This window comes from Daucus carota, chromosome 4, assembly GCF_001625215.2.
Source record: "Daucus carota subsp. sativus chromosome 4, DH1 v3.0, whole genome shotgun sequence".
NCBI classification, from domain to species: domain Eukaryota; kingdom Viridiplantae; phylum Streptophyta; class Magnoliopsida; order Apiales; family Apiaceae; genus Daucus; species Daucus carota.
The window spans coordinates 46551111-46569924 of NC_030384.2; the positions used below are offsets into that span (position 1 = coordinate 46551111).

Here is an 18814-nt window from a genome sequence, read left to right on the forward strand (position 1 = left end):
TCATATCACCTAATTTATTTTCTCAAGAGTGTTACTTAATTATGCACACTTGTTTATCGTGTAAATTTGTGTTAAAAGTTATTACTTTAAATTACAATACAATTAAAGTAATAAGAGAACTTAAATTTTAAAATGACTTGGTGGGATAAATTGTTAAAATTTTAGGATGATATTGTTTGGATAATTTAAATTTATAGATATGTAACAATAAAACTAAATTTAATAAATTAATAAGTTAAATGGTGAGGTTAAAATAATTATAATAATTAATGATTAATAATTATAATAATAAAATAACTATGAGCTCTTTCTTTTTCTAAAATTTCATATAACTTCCCGACTAACTAAAGAGATCTTCTCGTTTAGATTTACACTTTGTATCAACTATTAATATTATAATTTCCCTTGATCTAGATTTTACTATAAATTATTGTTATTTTATATTTTTCAAACAAATTATTTCTTCTGGATTTTTGTCTTATTATACATCTAGTTACTGTGATTTTTATTTCCGACCATTTGATTGTCTAGAACACTTTTCATATACTTGGGTCAGGCGGTAAATTTTTTTAAAAAATGTCCATCCATATATCAATATTTCTCCTAAAAAACTTAACCCTAAATTTTAATACACACACAAACATTAGCTAGTCTCCCTGCTCGAAACTTATACAAACATTTTCAACATGAGTATCCTGCCTAAAACTTATACAAACTGCATCTCTGTGTAAGAATTGAGACACAGATGCAAAGATTAATCTTACAGTAAAGATTAATCATGTGTACATATATATCCACAGGTTACATGAATAATAAAATTTTTGTCAATGTGAACTGAGGATTGCTTGTCATAACTCGAGAGGAATGGGATGAACAAAAAGAAACAACAGACGCTCTTTGTCACGAGAACCTGGGGCACCATGTCCATCTCCATATAAATAAACACATGAGGCTATCTTTGCTAGATTTAAGCAATTTTCAATAAAAGGCTTGGACAAAGGAGACTCTGCACACTCTTCATTTAACTTCTTCCATGTCTCCGTTATCAAGTACTTAATGTGTTCTCTGGCTTCGTCTTCCAAAACACCCTTGTCATTCATGTAGCATTGAATCGATTTTGGATTGTCCCCCCTCTCCATTTCAGGCTGCAAATTCCACATCATTCAAACTTATGTACATGTATAAAATAAATGTAACATAGATTTTGAAAAGAAGAGGATAATTAGAGAGTGAGTACCGATGAAGTTGCCATATCATCTGCAAGCCTCAAAATAGTTGCTGAATGACGAAGTATGTTTGGACAAGCCATTAAGCACTGTAAGTCTTCGTGCTTCAGCGAATTTGGTTTCACGAAGTACAGATGAGTTAACAGTACGGCACCTGATATTGAGAGCCATGCTCTGTCGAGGTATTCACTGAGACTTGGTTTATATCCGCTGTGGTACCACTTGGCCTCCACCAAATAAGCGTCAAAAAGATCAGTCCACTGCATAATTGTGTCAATTGAGTCAAAAATGAAACTACTTCACACATAATGACACAAGTACACAGAAATGTTAGCGCCGGGGTACGTTAAACTTGCCACTTTTTGGAAGTAAGGAAGGATGGAGACACCATGTTCACGTTGGAAAACATTAGCTACTTCATTGATATTATTATAGAGATCCGTAAAACAGATCTTCATAAAGTCTGGGAGTTGGTCCAGCTCTGCCACATCCCAACTAATCAAGTAACCGCAGACAATATATGTATCAGTGTCCCAAAAATAAATCAATAAGAATAATAGTATTAAGTGTTCAGTTTATATAATACATGCAATTTGCAATTAACCTTTTTGTTAATTTGGTCAACAGTTCAAGTTCCTCTAAACTACCATATACATCATAGATATCGTCAATAGTAGTTATGAAGGCATTAACAGGAGTGAGCACGCTCCTCGCATATTGAAACTCAGGCTCAAAGTTGGAACCCAGGCTCCAATAGAAACACTCTATTAACCTTGCCCGCGCAAAGCTTAATTTCTCTGCCCATTGTATGCTTTTCCACCATCTGCACATAAATCACGATAAGATGCACAATTCCAAAATAAGGAGTTTGCCGATTAAGGAAAAATGAGATTAAAATAGATACTAATACCTTGACGACTCTTTGAGTTCATCTTGATAAATTGCCTGGAGCATGTTATAGTCCAATTTTGCAAAACGGAGCAAATCAGAATAATTTATATCTTCTGCTAGTGCTGATGTCTCAAAGTAGTCAATATACCACCTTGCTTCGTGCCTTGTCTCCGTCCAATGCAGTGGAAGTTCCAAGGCACGGCTAACAAGTTTACTAAGTTTCTCGTCTTTATTGGTCTTACTATTATTTATGTAATCTGTCATATGTTTGGTTGTAAAACGTTGTGCCTCGTCCAATATCTTCTCATTCGTTTTTGAATGGTATGATGCCTCGTACAAGTATAGCATACCCTTCATGTCACTGGTGAGACTGATCTTGAACTCCCCTGATTCGTTCAAAAATCCATTGAAAGCCTCTGCACTTTCCAGTCAAAGAAGTTCTAATATCAGTTGTCATCAATTTGCATGCATGTGTACACTTAAGAACAACATACTACTGAGTACTGACAACAGAGTAGATGAACTCACCTTGAGGAACTTTAAAATAATGTTGTCTTAAGAGTCGGAATTTGAGAGACGTGGCATGCAAATTATCTTGGCCGTCCCACTTCTCATTATTCTATTAATCTCATTCTTGAAGTGATAACCCACTCCAAGCCTCTGAACTGAATCAACTAACTCAAGCTTCTTGAGGTTGTCCATGTCCTCTTTGTTGAGCAGCATCCTCACATGTTCCTTCAAGTCCCCTGCATATTTATTGCATATTTCTCCCTGTAAAAACAATATCAAAAGTTGTAAAGAACAATTATACTCCCTCCGCCCCTTTCTAGTTGTCGAGTCTTGACTTTCAGTCTCTAATTGACGGGGAGCACACTATATTTACACTAAAAACATGATTTAATTACCTTGAAATCACTGGCAAGAGATTGGACGAAATCATCATCCCAGATTGGAGGAGGATAATTGCCCGATCGACGAACAATTGATTTGTCATCAACACATGCATCACCTCTACTGAGCAAAGCAGTATCATTACCAGTGCAGCGGATGCTAGTAGTATGGATAGCCTTTGTGGATGGTGGCTTAAGATGTGTAAGAGATGATGCTGGTTTCAGCAATATTAAACGAGTTGCAGAAATACTAACACCAAGACTCACAGTGCTAATTACAGCCATTACTATGATACTCTTAATGGTATTGGAAGTACACAACCAGTTTAAATAGCGACTTGAGTGGCTTCAGACTTGAGTAACAAACATGATTGTAAACATGCACATTCAATGTTCGACTACTTTAGACAATTAAGAAAGTGAAGAAGCAGACATGCAAATTAATCTCCACCTGAAAATTTCAAAATAAAAATAAAATCTCCACCTGAAATTAATAGTAAATTCAATGTTGGACTACTAAGATAATGAATTGTTAATTTTATTTTTAGATATAAATCATTTTATTTAAGAAAAAGATATATATTTTTTAAATAATTATATATTCATGTTTGTGAATAAGAAATTCAAAAAATTTCTCGATTCAAAAATTCAGAATTTGAATTAATGTCTTTCCATTGATTCTTCCTAAATTACATTAATTGATTCTGAAAATTTTGTTTCAATTGTAATTTGGTTATTATTTATTCGTCATATATAAGGATCCCAGCTAAATATTATGACTAAATAGTTCTTTTTTTAAGGAAAGACTGAATAGTTAAAACCCCCATTTATAATTGACGAATTTATAACTTCAATTCTTATTAGATAATTTCTACACTGACGCACGCCAAGGGACACCATAAATTTTTTGGTATAGGCTATTAAATATTTCATAGGAAAATATAATATGTATGGTCAAAATAGGTCCTTGTTCCGTAAAATAAGGGTCAAACATGCCTCAAAAAAGGACTTGCGGGTTAAATAGCATTTTCGTCACTCAACTGACGCCCAACTTGTGGGTCATCGAACTCAAAAAATTTTCAAACGAATCATTAAATTCATTATAACTTTCAATCCGGTCACTAAACATTAACAAATTTTCACGGCCGTTAAGTCTCCTTTGACTTTAACAGAATCTGTTAAATTGTTAAATGACCAGATCCAAATAAGCAACCACCTCAGCAGATACCTAAATAACTTGACCTAATCCACACCATTAAATCAGGTGCCAAACTCTAAACCATCAGATACTATAGTCTCATCCGAACTAAAACTATACTGCCTTACTATCCCGATCATAATGAGCCAAACCATATATCATCAAATTCCAAGAAACAATATACTCAAAAACAATATCCACAAAACCTCAAAAACAATATCCACAAACACAAGATAAAACAAAATAACAAAAGTTAAAGATGATGAACCCCGAAACCCCCTTCTTCCCCACCCATCATCCTCGCTCACCCCGAACACCTTCAAAATCTCCGCAATCTTACTCTCATCAAGTACCGTACTTCTCATCTCTAGCAACATACAAGTCTTTGTCGATTCACTGAAATTTTTGGGGCCGTGGGATCGGTCTTCATGATCTCAAGCTTCTTGGAGGCTTCACATAGGATGGTTGTACAAATTCAAGGCCATTTATTTATAAGTGTGAAGATGATGATGGTGTAGATGTATATTAATTAATTTTAGTTTACTATGTGTTGTTAATTAGAAAAAGGGTTCATATATAAATAATTGGGTTATGGGTCGGGTGAAAATACATAACTGATGTGTACATGACACCTGTACTGATTTGACCAACTCATCATGCCAACTCATCTTTCCGTCGAGTTTTTAACGTTACTAACGGCAAGTGACCTAATTGAAAGTTTTAAAGAATTTAGTTATTTGACTGAAAGCTTTTTCAGTTGGATGACCCAATTGCAAGTTCGTGGTCAGTTGAATGACCAAACTGCTATTTAACCCTTATTACCAAATATGATTTTTAAGTTTTCCTACTTTCAATTATGACAATCATTTTTTTTATAATTATGAACTCGGTCATTTAAAAATATGTATTTCACTTCAAATAATGATTTTCAGATTTGTACTAATATTTGAATATTTGGATTTTAAATGAAATTCAAATCCTAACTACATTCCTAAACAAATTATATGATCAATTTCAGAATTTTAAATGAAATTGAGAGAAAATCACTGGGACTAACAAAAATATATGCATTTTAACGCCGACCCGTAATCAAAGACTATGACGACAAAGACTTGATATAGATGTCTTTTTATTTAATTCAATGGAATTTTTGTTTAATGTTTATGGTTAAATTTTCTTATAATTTTCCAATTATTTGGTTTGATTAAAAGGTTAGAAAAATTCTGTCAAAAATAACTAGAAATTGGCCGAGGCATTATGTAATTTATTAACAAAAATTGTGGCAAATTTGAGAGTTACAAAAAGTCGGAAACTAATTACCTAGAACATGTCAATAATGGGTATAAAATGATTTTTTTTTTTGTCACAAGTCTAAAATGAATTTAGATCTAGTACAATTGTCAGATTTAAAACAAAAAACTTAATGATGCTCGGAGGAAATTAATTTTTGCTCAAGTACGTTATACTCCCTCTGTCCCCTGAGTAGTATACATTGGGACTGTGAGTCTGTGACGCGGCACGAACTTTAATACTGGGCAATCTATTTTTAAAATTTTTCATTCCTGAATTAAAGTTTGGATGTTATATTTTTATACAGAAAAAAAATCTCAAAAATAAGTTACGAAAATTAAAAAGAAACATATAGAATTAAATGAGACAGAACCACTGGCCGATTAATATCGATCACGTATTATAATAGATCGAAAGATCGGTTACTTCACATTTTTATGTCACTTTCTCTGAGCCACCGACTTGCTACGTTGCAGGCTTGCAGCCCCGTGGAAGCGGTGCCGTGGATACGGGGTAATAGTTTCGTGTTGATGCTGCTGTCTCAGAAATTTTGCTCACGTTTATATCAACACTCGCTGGAAATTGTGATGGTGCAAAATGGTTTTCACCCAGGTGTAATCAATATCATGATTCATAAGAATGTATGTGATTTTTTTTCTTTGTAGATTGTCGGTTTTGGAAATCAGTAACCTAGAACATGTGGTACGAATTTATTAGCAATATACATGGTCCTCACAGGAAAGGAGCAAATTAGGGTTGTTTTGGAAATGAGCAAAAGTGTATATAAATAGTCATATGATTGAGTTCAAATTATTTTTTTTGAAAAAAATTGTAAGAAAATATAATGAAAAATGAAATAAGCATTTTTATCAATATATGTGGGTTATATTTTTAGTTTCCATAATTTGGAATGTAATAAATGCATGGATGAATGAAAATAATATATTTTTTGTTTTATCACCTCTAATTCAAAGTAAAAATTGTATTTTAATCGATTTCGAAAGAACCCAACCCAATTTTACTTAGTCATTTATAACAATATTTTTTTTAGTTTCAAAAAAAACAATTTTTTTTTATGTTTTTGATTTCATATTTAATCATCTAAATGGTGGTGCAGGTAATTAATTGTTTCCAAAAATATTCCTAATATATAGTGATATTAAGCGTAATTTGGTTCACGTGAGTAATCGAGGGGAGGGGAGCATGAGATAGAGGGATGAGAATCAATTCCATTGAGAATCAATTTCATTTTGAATTTTTTTTATTTAAGTTATTAAATATTAATATTTAATATAAAAATACGAATATATATAATAATAATAATAATAATATTTATATTTATATTTTAATTAACATAAATTAATAACTAATTTTTAAAAATTAAATATATTTATTCTCGTTCCAACCATGACTCAGCCGCTGATAAACTCCTGCTAGACAACACACGTCAGATACACATATTTTCATCCATACATTAGTTACCAGACCGACGACCGAAATCTAGGCAATAGGGAATATTATCCATCCACACAAGTTCTGTCCCTTCCATTTTTATTATTTTATTTATCAACACCTTGTATAATAAATATAATTTCCTATATTTTAATACTTTATATAAATAAAAAAATTAATATTATAATTTCATAAAAATATATTAAACTAAATTTATACTCACCTTAAAATAAAAATAAAATAGAATCGTGAGTTGGCAGTCCTTTTTTTTTTTGTCAGGGTGAGTTGGCAGTTTTATACTCACTAAATTTTATACTTTAAGGAAAGCCCAGCACCCACGAAATATCAAAAACTTATATACATCCGCCAAGAGGCCCACGACTATATATTTGAGTAGCTCAAAAGTTCCTAATGAAACAAGTAAATGCCCATAAGTTAGTGGGCTGTACCTGCGACCTTGGGCCATGCCTGCGAGTTGGACTTGGACACCGACAGAGCTTCAAGGCCCAAAAACGGGTTAACGTCTCTCTCGTCACCGTCTGTAACAATAATAATATTATTATACACTATACTATAGTCTATAGAGTAAATGTATAACATAATCAATTTATCATCGAAAGAACATTCGGGCTGTCTCATCTAAGCCCTCCTTCTCAATACCCTTGTCTGTAAGTTCAATTCTCACGCTCTTCTACCTTGCTTCAATCGCTCTCTGTTTTTCATTAGATTTACTGTTTATTTATATGTTTTTATTTGTGTTTGTGTGTTGAAAATGAATAATTGAATTGAATTTTACTCTGGGGTCTGAAAAATCCCTGCTTTTCTTGGTTGGAATTGATCTTCTGTAATAGGATCCATGTTTTTGTATAAAGATCCAGACTTTATATTTATGTACAACCCATTTCATTTTAATTTATCTATGAAACGCTGTTTCTTGATTGATTATCTGTATAATTGTTGCTTGATCGTAATGTTTTTGAACCTCAAGAACTAGAATTGTTTGTCCCTCTGGTTCTTGCTGAAATTTGAGTCTGTGTGTGAAGTGGTCAAGGAAGAAAATTAAAGTTGTGGAGGCTAAATTAGGAGAAAAGTTTACAAGTAATATATCATAATTGTGGACGTGCGAAAAACTTTTAGCACGGGGTTATCAATACGATATTGAATATGATGGTTGATTACGGGGCGAGTTTCATTAATGATGGCACTCGGGCTTCCAAGATTACTTTTACCGTGGTCTGATAATTAGAATTACTAGATTTGAAGATAACGGTAACATTCTTGAGTAGGCTGGCGGTATAGTCTGTGGTCTTGTAGGTTTAGGCTCTTGTCATCGACTGCATGTATACAAGTACTAAATGTGTAAAACTTATATGCATATAGTTGCGTAAAACATTTAGCTGACGACTAGAGCCTAATTATAGAAGAAGAATATATTATTTTGTGCTTGAGGAGGCTCATGTCATTTTTTATTTCAGCCACTGTGCTCACTTGATCACGATGGTTGATGATAATGCTCTCTTCCTCTTTGCCCTAGTAGCTTCCACATGTTCTCTTCCTGCTTGAGTGGATAGCCAATAACTGGTACCTGCAAAACAATGCTGAGCCGGAGGTTGGAGCCGGAAAGCGCCTCTGGTGCAAGAATCAGTACTGGGGATATTTATTCTAGTGAGGAGTATTTTTCTTAGTTAAGAATCACTTACCTTTTCTTTCTTCCCCCTTCTATATATAGTTGGCCTTGTTTCGCTTCGCTCACTCACTAGAGGGCCCCTTCATCACGTTCCTGGCGTGCCTTCTTTTTAGCGGGTGTTTGACTATGATGGTAACGGGGCAATTCTTTCCGCGGGCTTCAACGGTGACAGGTAGCGGGGTTGTGAGATTTTAATCACCCTGTTTTAATACTTGTGGGCCCGAGATTATCGCTTTGTTGGACCCAGTGAGTGGTTGACCTATCAGTTGACATGAATCTTGAACATCCGAGTGTTTCAGCTTCTGCGTCATAAATTGCTCTTCATGTGATTAAGAGTAACTCCAAATCATTTTGAAAAACTACCATTTTTCTTTTCAAAGTCTGGTGTGTTAGTGTTCCGAAAAATCGTCTCCTTCATAAATTTGAATCATGTTGCCTCCGCAACCATTTGCATAACGAAAAGAAAAAAAAATTAGCCTGTACATTGCCCCGGTCTGCTTTATGTTTTTGTATCTCGAACACTGTTCTGATGGCCCCGTCGAAGTTCAGAATTCCTAATGCACGGTTTCTTTGACTTTTATCGGCTCTGGATTTAGGTACCTTCATATCTGGTGGTCTAATTGTTGAACCACGAAAAATTTATCTTGGCGGTCGAAGAAGTATCATTAAGGAAACCTGCACTCAAATTACTATTATATCTAATATTGTCTTGATATTCCTATACATAGAAGTTTTTAACATCCACTTCTGAGGTCACCCACGGTGCGTTGCTAATTTTGAGGTCTAGATTAATATATTCGGCTTGAGCTAATAGGTTGATTTACGTTGATCGTAAGACACAAGCTTTTGTTAGGGCTTCCACTGCATTGCACACCTTCTCAGGAACTTGAGTACCTTGTAACACCATTTTTAAGTTTAAGTGCTACATTGGGCTTAGGGTTTTACCGATTTCTTCATCTTCTAATATTGTTAGTGTATGTTTTTATAAGAGCAATCAAATCTCAAAAAACTCTTGGTTAACTAGTTACAAATAAAATAACAAGTCTTGGATGACTCCAGTCTCCAGGTTTGAATGCTTGACCAGACAGTTTGTTTTTAGCCCAAGGTAGAAAGGTGTCATCTTTCAGAAATTCATTTTGATTATTCATAACCTCCAAAAATAATGATTTGTGTACATATATATTTGGTACTATAACACTAATATTACGGATATTCTAATCATTGTGCATATTTTTGATTAGCACTGCTTTTAGAAAATGGAAATATAGATATTATAAACCTAAAATACGAACCACTAAGTATCATGCAAGTGGTTCTTGCAATGAGAATTAGCTTTGTGATTGTTTGAAAAGCTCATATGTGCTCACTATTTTGTTATTAGGACAGAGTCGTTATTCGACAAAAACAAATTAGAAGGAATGGATAGACACATGCCTGACAAAGATAGAAAGGAGATGTCGAATGTTCCTTCCTTGGTGGACTTATGTGTACAGACAGCCATTGACAATGTCAGATATCTTGGAGATGTTGGGGGAGTAGGTGAGCAGTTGTTGGAACGAATCTTACCACACTGCGATGTTGACCAATTAAAGCATATCGAGGACTGCAGTGAAGTAAGAGAGTCAAGGCTGAGGGTTTATTTCTTTGAACAAGGAAGTTTTGGTTGGATTTATTGTATATTTTCTTTTGCAGGGAACAGACCTTAGCCCGTTGACGGATTATCTGTGGAAAAACTTCTATCACAAGAAATTCGGCGAGAGAAGTTTCAATACGGTGGTTCAAAAAATGAAAAGTAGAAATGTAACATTCCAATGGAGAAAATTGTATGAGGTGATCTTCTAGCAATTTAATATTAAAACTTCTGAAATTTAATATTTGCCTCTTTTAAGAAATAAATGCTGACATCCCTCTTATAAGGATCTTGCTTCGAAAAATTGATGATAATAAGCTTCCACAACATCAATACTGTAATTTAACCCACATCCTGATATGTCTCTTCTAAGATGAACCTAGTTTACCTGTTTTGGTCATTGACACTACTTCTTGTTAGCCCTGAAGTCTATGATATTCCCTATACTTCTCAGCCCCACCACAACTTCTCAAAATCAGTCGTGACCTTACTATCCCAAAATTGCATGAATTTTGGGATATGAGACAAGGTGGGAGGTAATTTGCCGAGGTTAGGTAGCTGCCACATTCATTTTGAATTGTAACTCTAATTTGTGTATCAACAAGACTCCCGACTTTTGCAATTATGGTGTAAATTGTGGTCACCAAAATGCATTGACTCGTTCAGATGTTACTACTGACTTGTAGTTTTCTTGCTTCTAATGCATTATCCCATTGATTTTATTGTATATTATAGGCGAAGGTGAAGGACATGGAAGAGGCTCAACAGAAGTCAATTGAGCGAATGAAGAAACTTTACCAAAATGAAGATGCTCGTAAGTATATATCAAAAGATTGACCTTCAATAAATTTTATGTTCTATGTAGAAGAATTTTGTCGGGTAATTGGGAAATGTAGGAAATTTGAAATTTTGACCTGTGATGCCAAATATAAAATTACTTATTGAGGGCGGAAGCAGCAGCGAATCCGGGATGAAATTGTCACTTGTCCAAAAGTCGATCAAGTATTAATTGAATCACATAATTTAGAATTTCATATAGACACATAGATACACTTTACTGTGTGAATCCATAATAGTTGTTTAAATTATGTTTTAGTTGGATTGATGAGATCATGTGATTAATTAGTTGCTTTAAATTGTTCGAAAGTATCTCAGGTTGTCTATTGTCATCTCCAGCAATAAAAGCGATAAAAGTGTGTAAATGTGTAATGGAGATGATGTTATCTTTTAGAATAGACAACCTGAGATATTTTTTGAACAATTTAAAGCTGATTAATCCCATCTTATGTTGTAATCAAGCTCATGCTGCTCATTATCCTGTTGTAATCAGACTGTTCACACTATGGATTTGAGGAATTGATAATATTAATTTGATGTCGAATATATAATGTATTTAGGATTGAGCTCCAAACATGTACATTTTGAATCATCGATGACCAAAAGTCAAGGCCGACAGATTTCACTGTCTGGAACTAATATCTCTATTTTAGAATAGATGCACTCAATGTAATCTTTTAAATATTACTTTTTCTAATTCTAAAAGTTTGCTTGATCAGAAAAAAAGAGCAGACAAGTTAAGCTGTGTACAAAAGTGCCACCTTCAAGCAACAAAAGAAATTTTTACGGAGGTATCACTAATTTATCATGCCGCCTCTCTTGTAATGATGATCCAGCATGCCTTGAAATTGTGAAATTTTAATTTTAACTGATAATTAAAATTTTGAACAATCTGATCAGGTTGGGGTCCTGGTAGTATCGTTGGCAGCTCAAAAAGCAACTTGATGAAGAAGTCCAAAGTAGATTTTCTCAAGAGGTATTATTTCTATAAATGAAGTTGTCATTATTTTTTGGTTCTGAAATAAATACTGTTAAATTAGAATTGGCTTCTTCAGATCCTCCTTTGTGCTTTCTCCTGTACTTTAAAGAAATAATCTTGTTTTCATCAGTTTATATTTGAGTAAAACCTGGTCTCTATTTTAACAGAGTTACATGAGTTATACAATACGGATCTAAAACATACAGTTTGTGTCTATTGTAGTTTCTCAAAACTAGGCAGATGCTCGAACTTGTGAAGAATACAGAACGTGTTAAACTAGTCAGATGCTCGAACTTGTGAAGAACACAGAACATGTTAAACATGTTGATAATAAAAAACAATCATGGTCAATCGTGACAAAGTTCATTAAATGAAAACAATAGCCTGAGTTCGGATCCTTATTGAAACAACAGTCTGTTATTTTTTAATTGTATCTAAACTTTCCTTGTCAATCTTGACTAGCCAAGAGGTGAGGAACTTGACAGCTTTGAGGAAAAATGTGGTGCAAAAGGATGACAGGTATGAGACTCTGATTTGCGAGTTTCAAAGACTATTAAGAGCTGCAACATTAGCCTTTTTAGTTAATCCCTTGATATAAATTTTGTAGGCCCCTGTGTATAAGGAAGCCTGGAGGCTTTTCTTCCAAAGGTTCCGCTTCAACTTCCCAAAACATCAAACCCTTTCAAAGAAGATAAAAGTCGCAGTCAAAAAATTTTCAGTTGATCTGCCATGATGAATCTCCAAAGGCTTCATAGTATGCTAAAATCCAGCTGATTAATCCCATCTTATGTTGTAATCAAGCTCATGCTGCTCTTTTAATACTTCACAACTCAGGATTTCCCGTCCATAAAGAAATCTCAGGTTTTTTAATTAATTTTTCCGGGCTCGCCAATACAATTGTGTTCAAGTACAGCCTTTTTTGTTGAATCTGTCTGCATATCACCAAAGGTTATAATTTTTGTATATATTCTCTGATCTGATGGGGATATCAGTAATTTTAAGTTAGTTATATATGCTAGTGCCAGTAGTAACTTGTGTACTGTAACTGATAGGTTTCATTCCAGCAGATGTGAAACCAATGATTTAGTTATAAGCACCAAGTTTAAGTCCCTAGTTACAAAGTATTTGTTAGCTTGACTGGATCTGACTGTTGGTTCCCCTTTGAGTGCCTAGTTCTGTTGGTTCCCCTTTGAGTACCTAGTTTTGTATATGCAGTGAACATTAGGAAGCAAAAGATACAAACATAGAAACGACTTGTAGTAATGTATGTATTGTAAACAAGATGAAGCAGCTTATACATTATGGAAAAGATAGAAGAGTAAAATTATGACTACTTTATCTGCAACTGAAACTATCTAGCTAGGCATTCCAATTCAGTTGGGGGAACAATGCCTATGAGTGATCATGAAAGTTTCCGGGTGTCCTTGCATGACAGTCTTACTTTTCAATGGAACTTAACACTTCAGATTTATAGGATGGAAATGTCTAAAAAGTTTCATTGACACCCTTGTCTATCTTCTCACGTGGTGCCTGCATTTGTAGTGATGATCTTTTTATGTTGCAGATAGACTTGAGGTTTTCAACAATACTTGATTCAGTTCGAGTTACCATACTATTTCTTGCACTAAAATACTTTCGGCTGCAATATTCCAGTTTTTCAAACTGATTTTCGGAAATTTTGGCCTAATGATGAATCACATGCGGTCCTTGTAGTAACACTCAACACCTAAAACTTAAAACTCAAGATGAGATTTAAGCAAAAACCCCAATATTCCTTTTAGTTTATTTTTTTCATTCTAAAGATTAATAGTAACAATTTGGCAGAATCTTTTGTTTATCAAAAAGTTAAGCCGACAATTATTTTCAAGAAAGTCTTGAGTTTCTTGACCACCAGGTTTGACGCTTATAAATTTATCACTGAGTTTGAACAGTATATATAGTTTTTGTCTGGCTATGATGAATATTAAAAGAATAGAGTTCAAAATGTCTAAATCCCATATATTTGTCGAAATCCCAGAATGGAGTAGGTGTTTAGGCTTACATTTGGACGAGAAACTTTTATTTTTTGAATTTTTAGCTTGGCTACCGAGAAGGAACTGGTCTCATCTTTGAACCTGCTAGTTCTTTTTTCCCTCTGCTAATTTAAAAGTGTTAATTTCAGTGAAAGAAAAATTATACCAATAGTAAAATTAATGCAAATATATTCTTTTAAAGTGGGATAGGTCATAATATGTAAACTTATTGATTGAATAACAATATAGTATCAACGTTAGAAGAATTTGTGGATAATCTTCTACATATTTTAATTTTGTTTCCAAATTATTTGTGTTTGGTTGGGGTGATTGGAATGAAATGGAATGGAATGAGCATAAATAATAGAAAATAATAAAGTGTAGGAAGTAGGACTTTGAAAAAAAATGAGTGAATGCAAATTTTGTATGATATGATTTGGGTATAATATAGGTATGATAAGGAATGGAGCATTTCTTTACAAAATTGAGGGTTTGAGTTTAATTAAGAGTTGATAGGAATGGAATGATGAAAGAAATGAAATTATTACACATTCAACTATATTATACTTCAAATCTCATTTCATTCCCTCCGTTTTCATATATTCCAACCAAAAACACAACAAACTTTTCAACATGTTTTGCATCAAAATACATGGACGGTCACAAAACTCGATTCGAACTCTAACCACGGTTTTGACCAAAATTAATTGAAAAAAAATCTCATTTATGATTTTAAGAAGATCAAAGTGCATCTAAATATGTAATTTTCCGACGATCACAAAAAGAGGTTTTTACTTAAGATATAGTTCATTTGAGATTTTTAGTTAATATACAGGTCATTTGAACTTTTTGACATGCACGTTTAAGTCTTTTGACCATATAGTTGAAATTAATATTATTAATTTATTTTTAGAAAAAATATATAATTAATATTATAATTTTAAAAAAGAATTTTTTGAAAATAATAATTTCATTCATACGATCAAAAGACTTAGAAACGTGTGTCAAAAAGTCAAGTAACCTATATTTTAAAACAGAGGGAGTAATTTACAATGCGCGGTGTATTTTGTTAACGAGCAAATTTTTATTTTATTTTATTATCTATTTGTAAAAAAATGAATTTTGCTATTACCACTTACCAGGCCTGCAAATTGCAATTGCATGCATGATGCACCCATGTTCCAAATGTAAAAAAAACTCCATAAATATCTCATAACAAGAGCATACTGGTACAGGTTTATTAACTGCAGGCTTCAAATAGGTTTACAAATGTATACATGTAACATGAGCTACACTTGAAAAGTTTCCACTGAATGGAGGAACAAAAGACCTGAACAAGCAGTCTGATACGAAAAGTTTCTCTACAAATTGTAGTAGCTGACTATCAGCTGCCACGGATGAACGAAAGAAACTTAAAGACTGAAGAGTTTGCTGAAAGATATGCCCAACTTTAAGCAGCTCCTGCAGCAACAATGGACAAACTTAATGTTGCATGGATCAAAATTGCTTACGATATGTCGGAGCAATTTTAACAGGTCCACGTATATATATGATTCACAGAATTTTATAGTTAAGTAAATATTTAAATCCATAAGAAAATCGTATATCCCATGATTCAATTAATAATTCTTTTGACCTGTGGCAGTTTCATCCTGGATTTGCTGCTGCTTCCACTTGTTAAAGTATAAGATCCATAAAGGGGCCTCCTCTAACACCTTAAGATTTTAGAGGGAATGGTTCTCTACATGGTATCAGAGCTTATAAGATCCATAAAGGGGCCTCCTCTAACACCTTAAGATTTTAGAGGGAATGGTTCTCTACACCACTATCAATAAGTAATTTTGTATTTGGTAACATAATATACCAATATTTCATATTTCCTACATTGTCCAATCACCGAACAAAAGTTTTTTTCTAAGTTCTAACGTAGAACATAAAACTTTTAAAGAACGTCGTCAATCAGTCAAACTTTTGAGTCCAAAAATACTTACGAGCAGATCCGTTCATATACTGTCGCATAACTCCCTCAATTAACCTCTGCAGAGCCGCTTTCACTTCCTCCAACTTCTCCTACAAAAAAGTAATTATCACTCTTATAACACATGAAAATGCAAGAATATACAAATTCGCTAGAAATATCTGAATGAGTCTAATGCATTTTGGTGGCCATAGTTTATAAATTTACTGTAAATGCTGTATTCTTTGATTTCCAACTTATACTTACAATCTAAATGATAATTTGGCAGCTACCATCAAATGCTTCTTCTGGCCACCAAATTCCGTAAAATAATTATTACATGTAATCGATATATTAGGACCCTCATATTAGCGATCCTAGTCAATATTAATTTTGCCAAATTCTTCACTCCTCTTCAAAAACTCTCAATTTTCTCTAATATATACCCTATAGGCCTACACGTCATTATCACAATACCAATCGCCTTCTAATTTATAGCTGATCTTCATCCTTCCATCCTTCCCTTGTTTCACGAACACCCGATCCATTTCAATTTTCACTTTGTCAACTGACTTTTTGACCTAATCTATATGCCACCCTAACCTCTTTGAATTTCCCGTCCACAAGAAATCAATTTCCCATTCCCAAGTTGCCTTATATCACAAAGTTTATGTGAGTTTTCGATAGCAAAGTCAAGATTGATTCTGTTGAGAAGCTGTGGTGGTGGTGAGAAGATCAGGATTAATACAAGGCATCATGGACTCAACTCTGGACAGTGGCTGATTAACAACGGTGCCGATGACAGCACCAGTTGATTAGGGTCGTGATGGTGGCGCCATATCTTAAGCGGACTTTATTAATGGTCTTGATGTTTTGGATTCTTATTGCCATAATTTGTTTAAACCTAGATCCCGAAAAGAGGAATCTGTGCATTCTTGAAGGGAGACATGCATTTGTTTCGTAAAAGAGGCAAGCATTAATTCCTCATATAACACCAAATTCCTGAATAGTGAAACAGAAGTAGAAGATTACCTCGTACAGTTTTTTCCATGTAAATGTTACATTACTACTGTTCATTCTACGAACCACTTCTTCATAGCTCTCCTCACCGAAATTCATCTGGTAGAAACGTTTCCAAATTTTGTCCGTTACTGGACTAAGGTCTCTTCCCTGCAAAGGAAAACCAAAATAAAGATACAAAAGATCCCACAAAAATTTCCTGTTTAAAGAAGTTGACCAACCCTCAGACTTGACTCTCTTACTTGAGTGGAGTCCTCAACATATTGTAGCTGTTCAACACTACAATGGGGTAATATTCGTTCCAAAAGCTTTCCGTCGATCTCCCCAACATCTCCTAGACAATCCACGTTGTCGATAGCAATTTGGACACATAAGTCAACCAACGACGGAACATTCCGCGTCCCATCTTCATCTTTCTCACACATGTTCTTTTCCATTCCTGCTAATTCCTGCATATTAAATAACTTCCCCATCAGATTAGTAATAGTAAAGTAGCATGGTACATATGAATTTCTCAAACAATCATAAAGATAATTCTCAATTGCCAACTAGTCCTAGTAAAACTTAGTAGTTCATAGTCCATATTTACAACATCTATGTTTCCACTTTCTTCCAGAAATGCTAAACTGCTAATACAAAAAGTTGTATATGCATGTAACTATATTCGCTAATAAATGACTATGGATTAAATTCTCCGATTTCATGTAATATTAGTGCGATCAAGTTTAAAACCAATTATATGTATTAACATACTATCATTGTTTTCAGCCTGACATGCACCTTATCGATTATCACTAATCAAATTAAAATTTTGAAAGGTGACAAATTTTCTAGCTCGGGCTAAAAACCTACCCCCCCCCCCCCCCCCCCCCCACAAAAAAAGGTCATCCCAGACTTGTTCTTTGCTATACAACTACTAAATTGAACATGCTCTATGATTTGATCAACTTTCGTAATTACACAACCACATAAAAACTTATTTTTCTTTCAGCAAGAAGCAGAGGCACAAAGAATATCAAGAAATTGTGTTCAATAGATAGATTTCAAACAAGATACTAAAGGAAGTATAATGAGTAGTACTTATGGATCCTGTTAAAGAAAAATCAATTCGAACTAAGAAAAGCAAAGATTTTTTCAGACTTCAATGTAAAAATCTATTCAATTATTCATTTCCAACATATGAATATACAGTAAATATAATGAAAACACAAAGGCAAGCATGGGAGCATGAGAACTCAACTTACAGACAAGGGTTTGGTCGCGAAAATGAGACTGCTCGTATGTTTCGGTGATGTTTTTGTGATCAGTGTTCGAAGCTCTGTCGGTATTTAAAAATGTGCGGCCCACTAGTTTGTGGGCTTATTCCACATTTTAAGCAACTCTATAACATATGGGCTGCGGGGTTTAGCCAGATTATTTGAAGCGAGTATTGCAATTTACAATGGCCCTGTTTCGGAAGTTTTTTCTAAAAATTTAAAAGTTTATTTTTTTTAGAAAATAAATATATTTATTAATTTTTTAAGATATATATATATCAAGAAAATGTTTTATATTTATTATTTAGTGAAAAAATAAGGATTAATTTCAGAATTTAATTTATAGAACATATATGTTTTATAAATTTTTTTAGATATACATATCAAGAAGGTATTTTATATTCACTGTATGGCGAAAAAACAAGGATTTATTTCAGGAAAAAATAAAATTATATTAACCATTTTCTAGAAATAAACTCTTATTTTTTA

General features: G+C 33.6%; 2 protein-coding genes and 1 pseudogene across 4 annotated transcripts; 1 reads left to right on the forward strand and 2 right to left on the reverse strand.

The window, feature by feature from the left end:
• Positions 1 to 652: 652 nt before the first annotated feature.
• Positions 653 to 3312, reverse strand: LOC108217471 (terpene synthase 10-like; annotated as a pseudogene).
• Positions 3313 to 7510: 4198 nt separating this feature from the next.
• On the forward strand, positions 7511 to 13085 carry LOC108215582 (uncharacterized). 3 transcript variants are annotated; one of them, XM_017388083.2, is made up of 8 exons: positions 7511 to 7615; positions 10016 to 10247; positions 10327 to 10464; positions 11000 to 11078; positions 11821 to 11892; positions 12002 to 12077; positions 12543 to 12599; positions 12688 to 13085. In XM_017388083.2, the coding sequence occupies exons 2-8, from the start codon at positions 10053 to 10055 to the stop codon at positions 12773 to 12775; spliced, it is 705 nt and encodes a 234-aa protein (XP_017243572.1). In that variant the 5' UTR covers positions 7511 to 7615; positions 10016 to 10052; the 3' UTR covers positions 12776 to 13085. The 3 variants fall into 3 exon arrangements, with proteins under 3 accessions (XP_017243572.1, XP_017243573.1, XP_063948000.1); XM_017388084.2 differs by having other exon boundaries at positions 7514 to 7615; positions 10021 to 10247; XM_064091930.1 differs by lacking the exon at positions 7511 to 7615 and adding an exon at positions 8655 to 8806 and having other exon boundaries at positions 10021 to 10247.
• Positions 13086 to 15280: 2195 nt separating this feature from the next.
• On the reverse strand, positions 15281 to 18357 carry LOC108218011 (uncharacterized). Its single transcript, XM_017390933.2, has 5 exons — positions 18314 to 18357; positions 17312 to 17518; positions 17082 to 17219; positions 16084 to 16162; positions 15281 to 15553 (listed from the first exon to the last, which is right to left on the reverse strand). The coding sequence occupies exons 2-5, from the start codon at positions 17504 to 17506 to the stop codon at positions 15543 to 15545; spliced, it is 423 nt and encodes a 140-aa protein (XP_017246422.1). The 5' UTR covers positions 17507 to 17518; positions 18314 to 18357; the 3' UTR covers positions 15281 to 15542.
• Between the last annotated feature and the right edge of the window lie 457 nt (positions 18358 to 18814).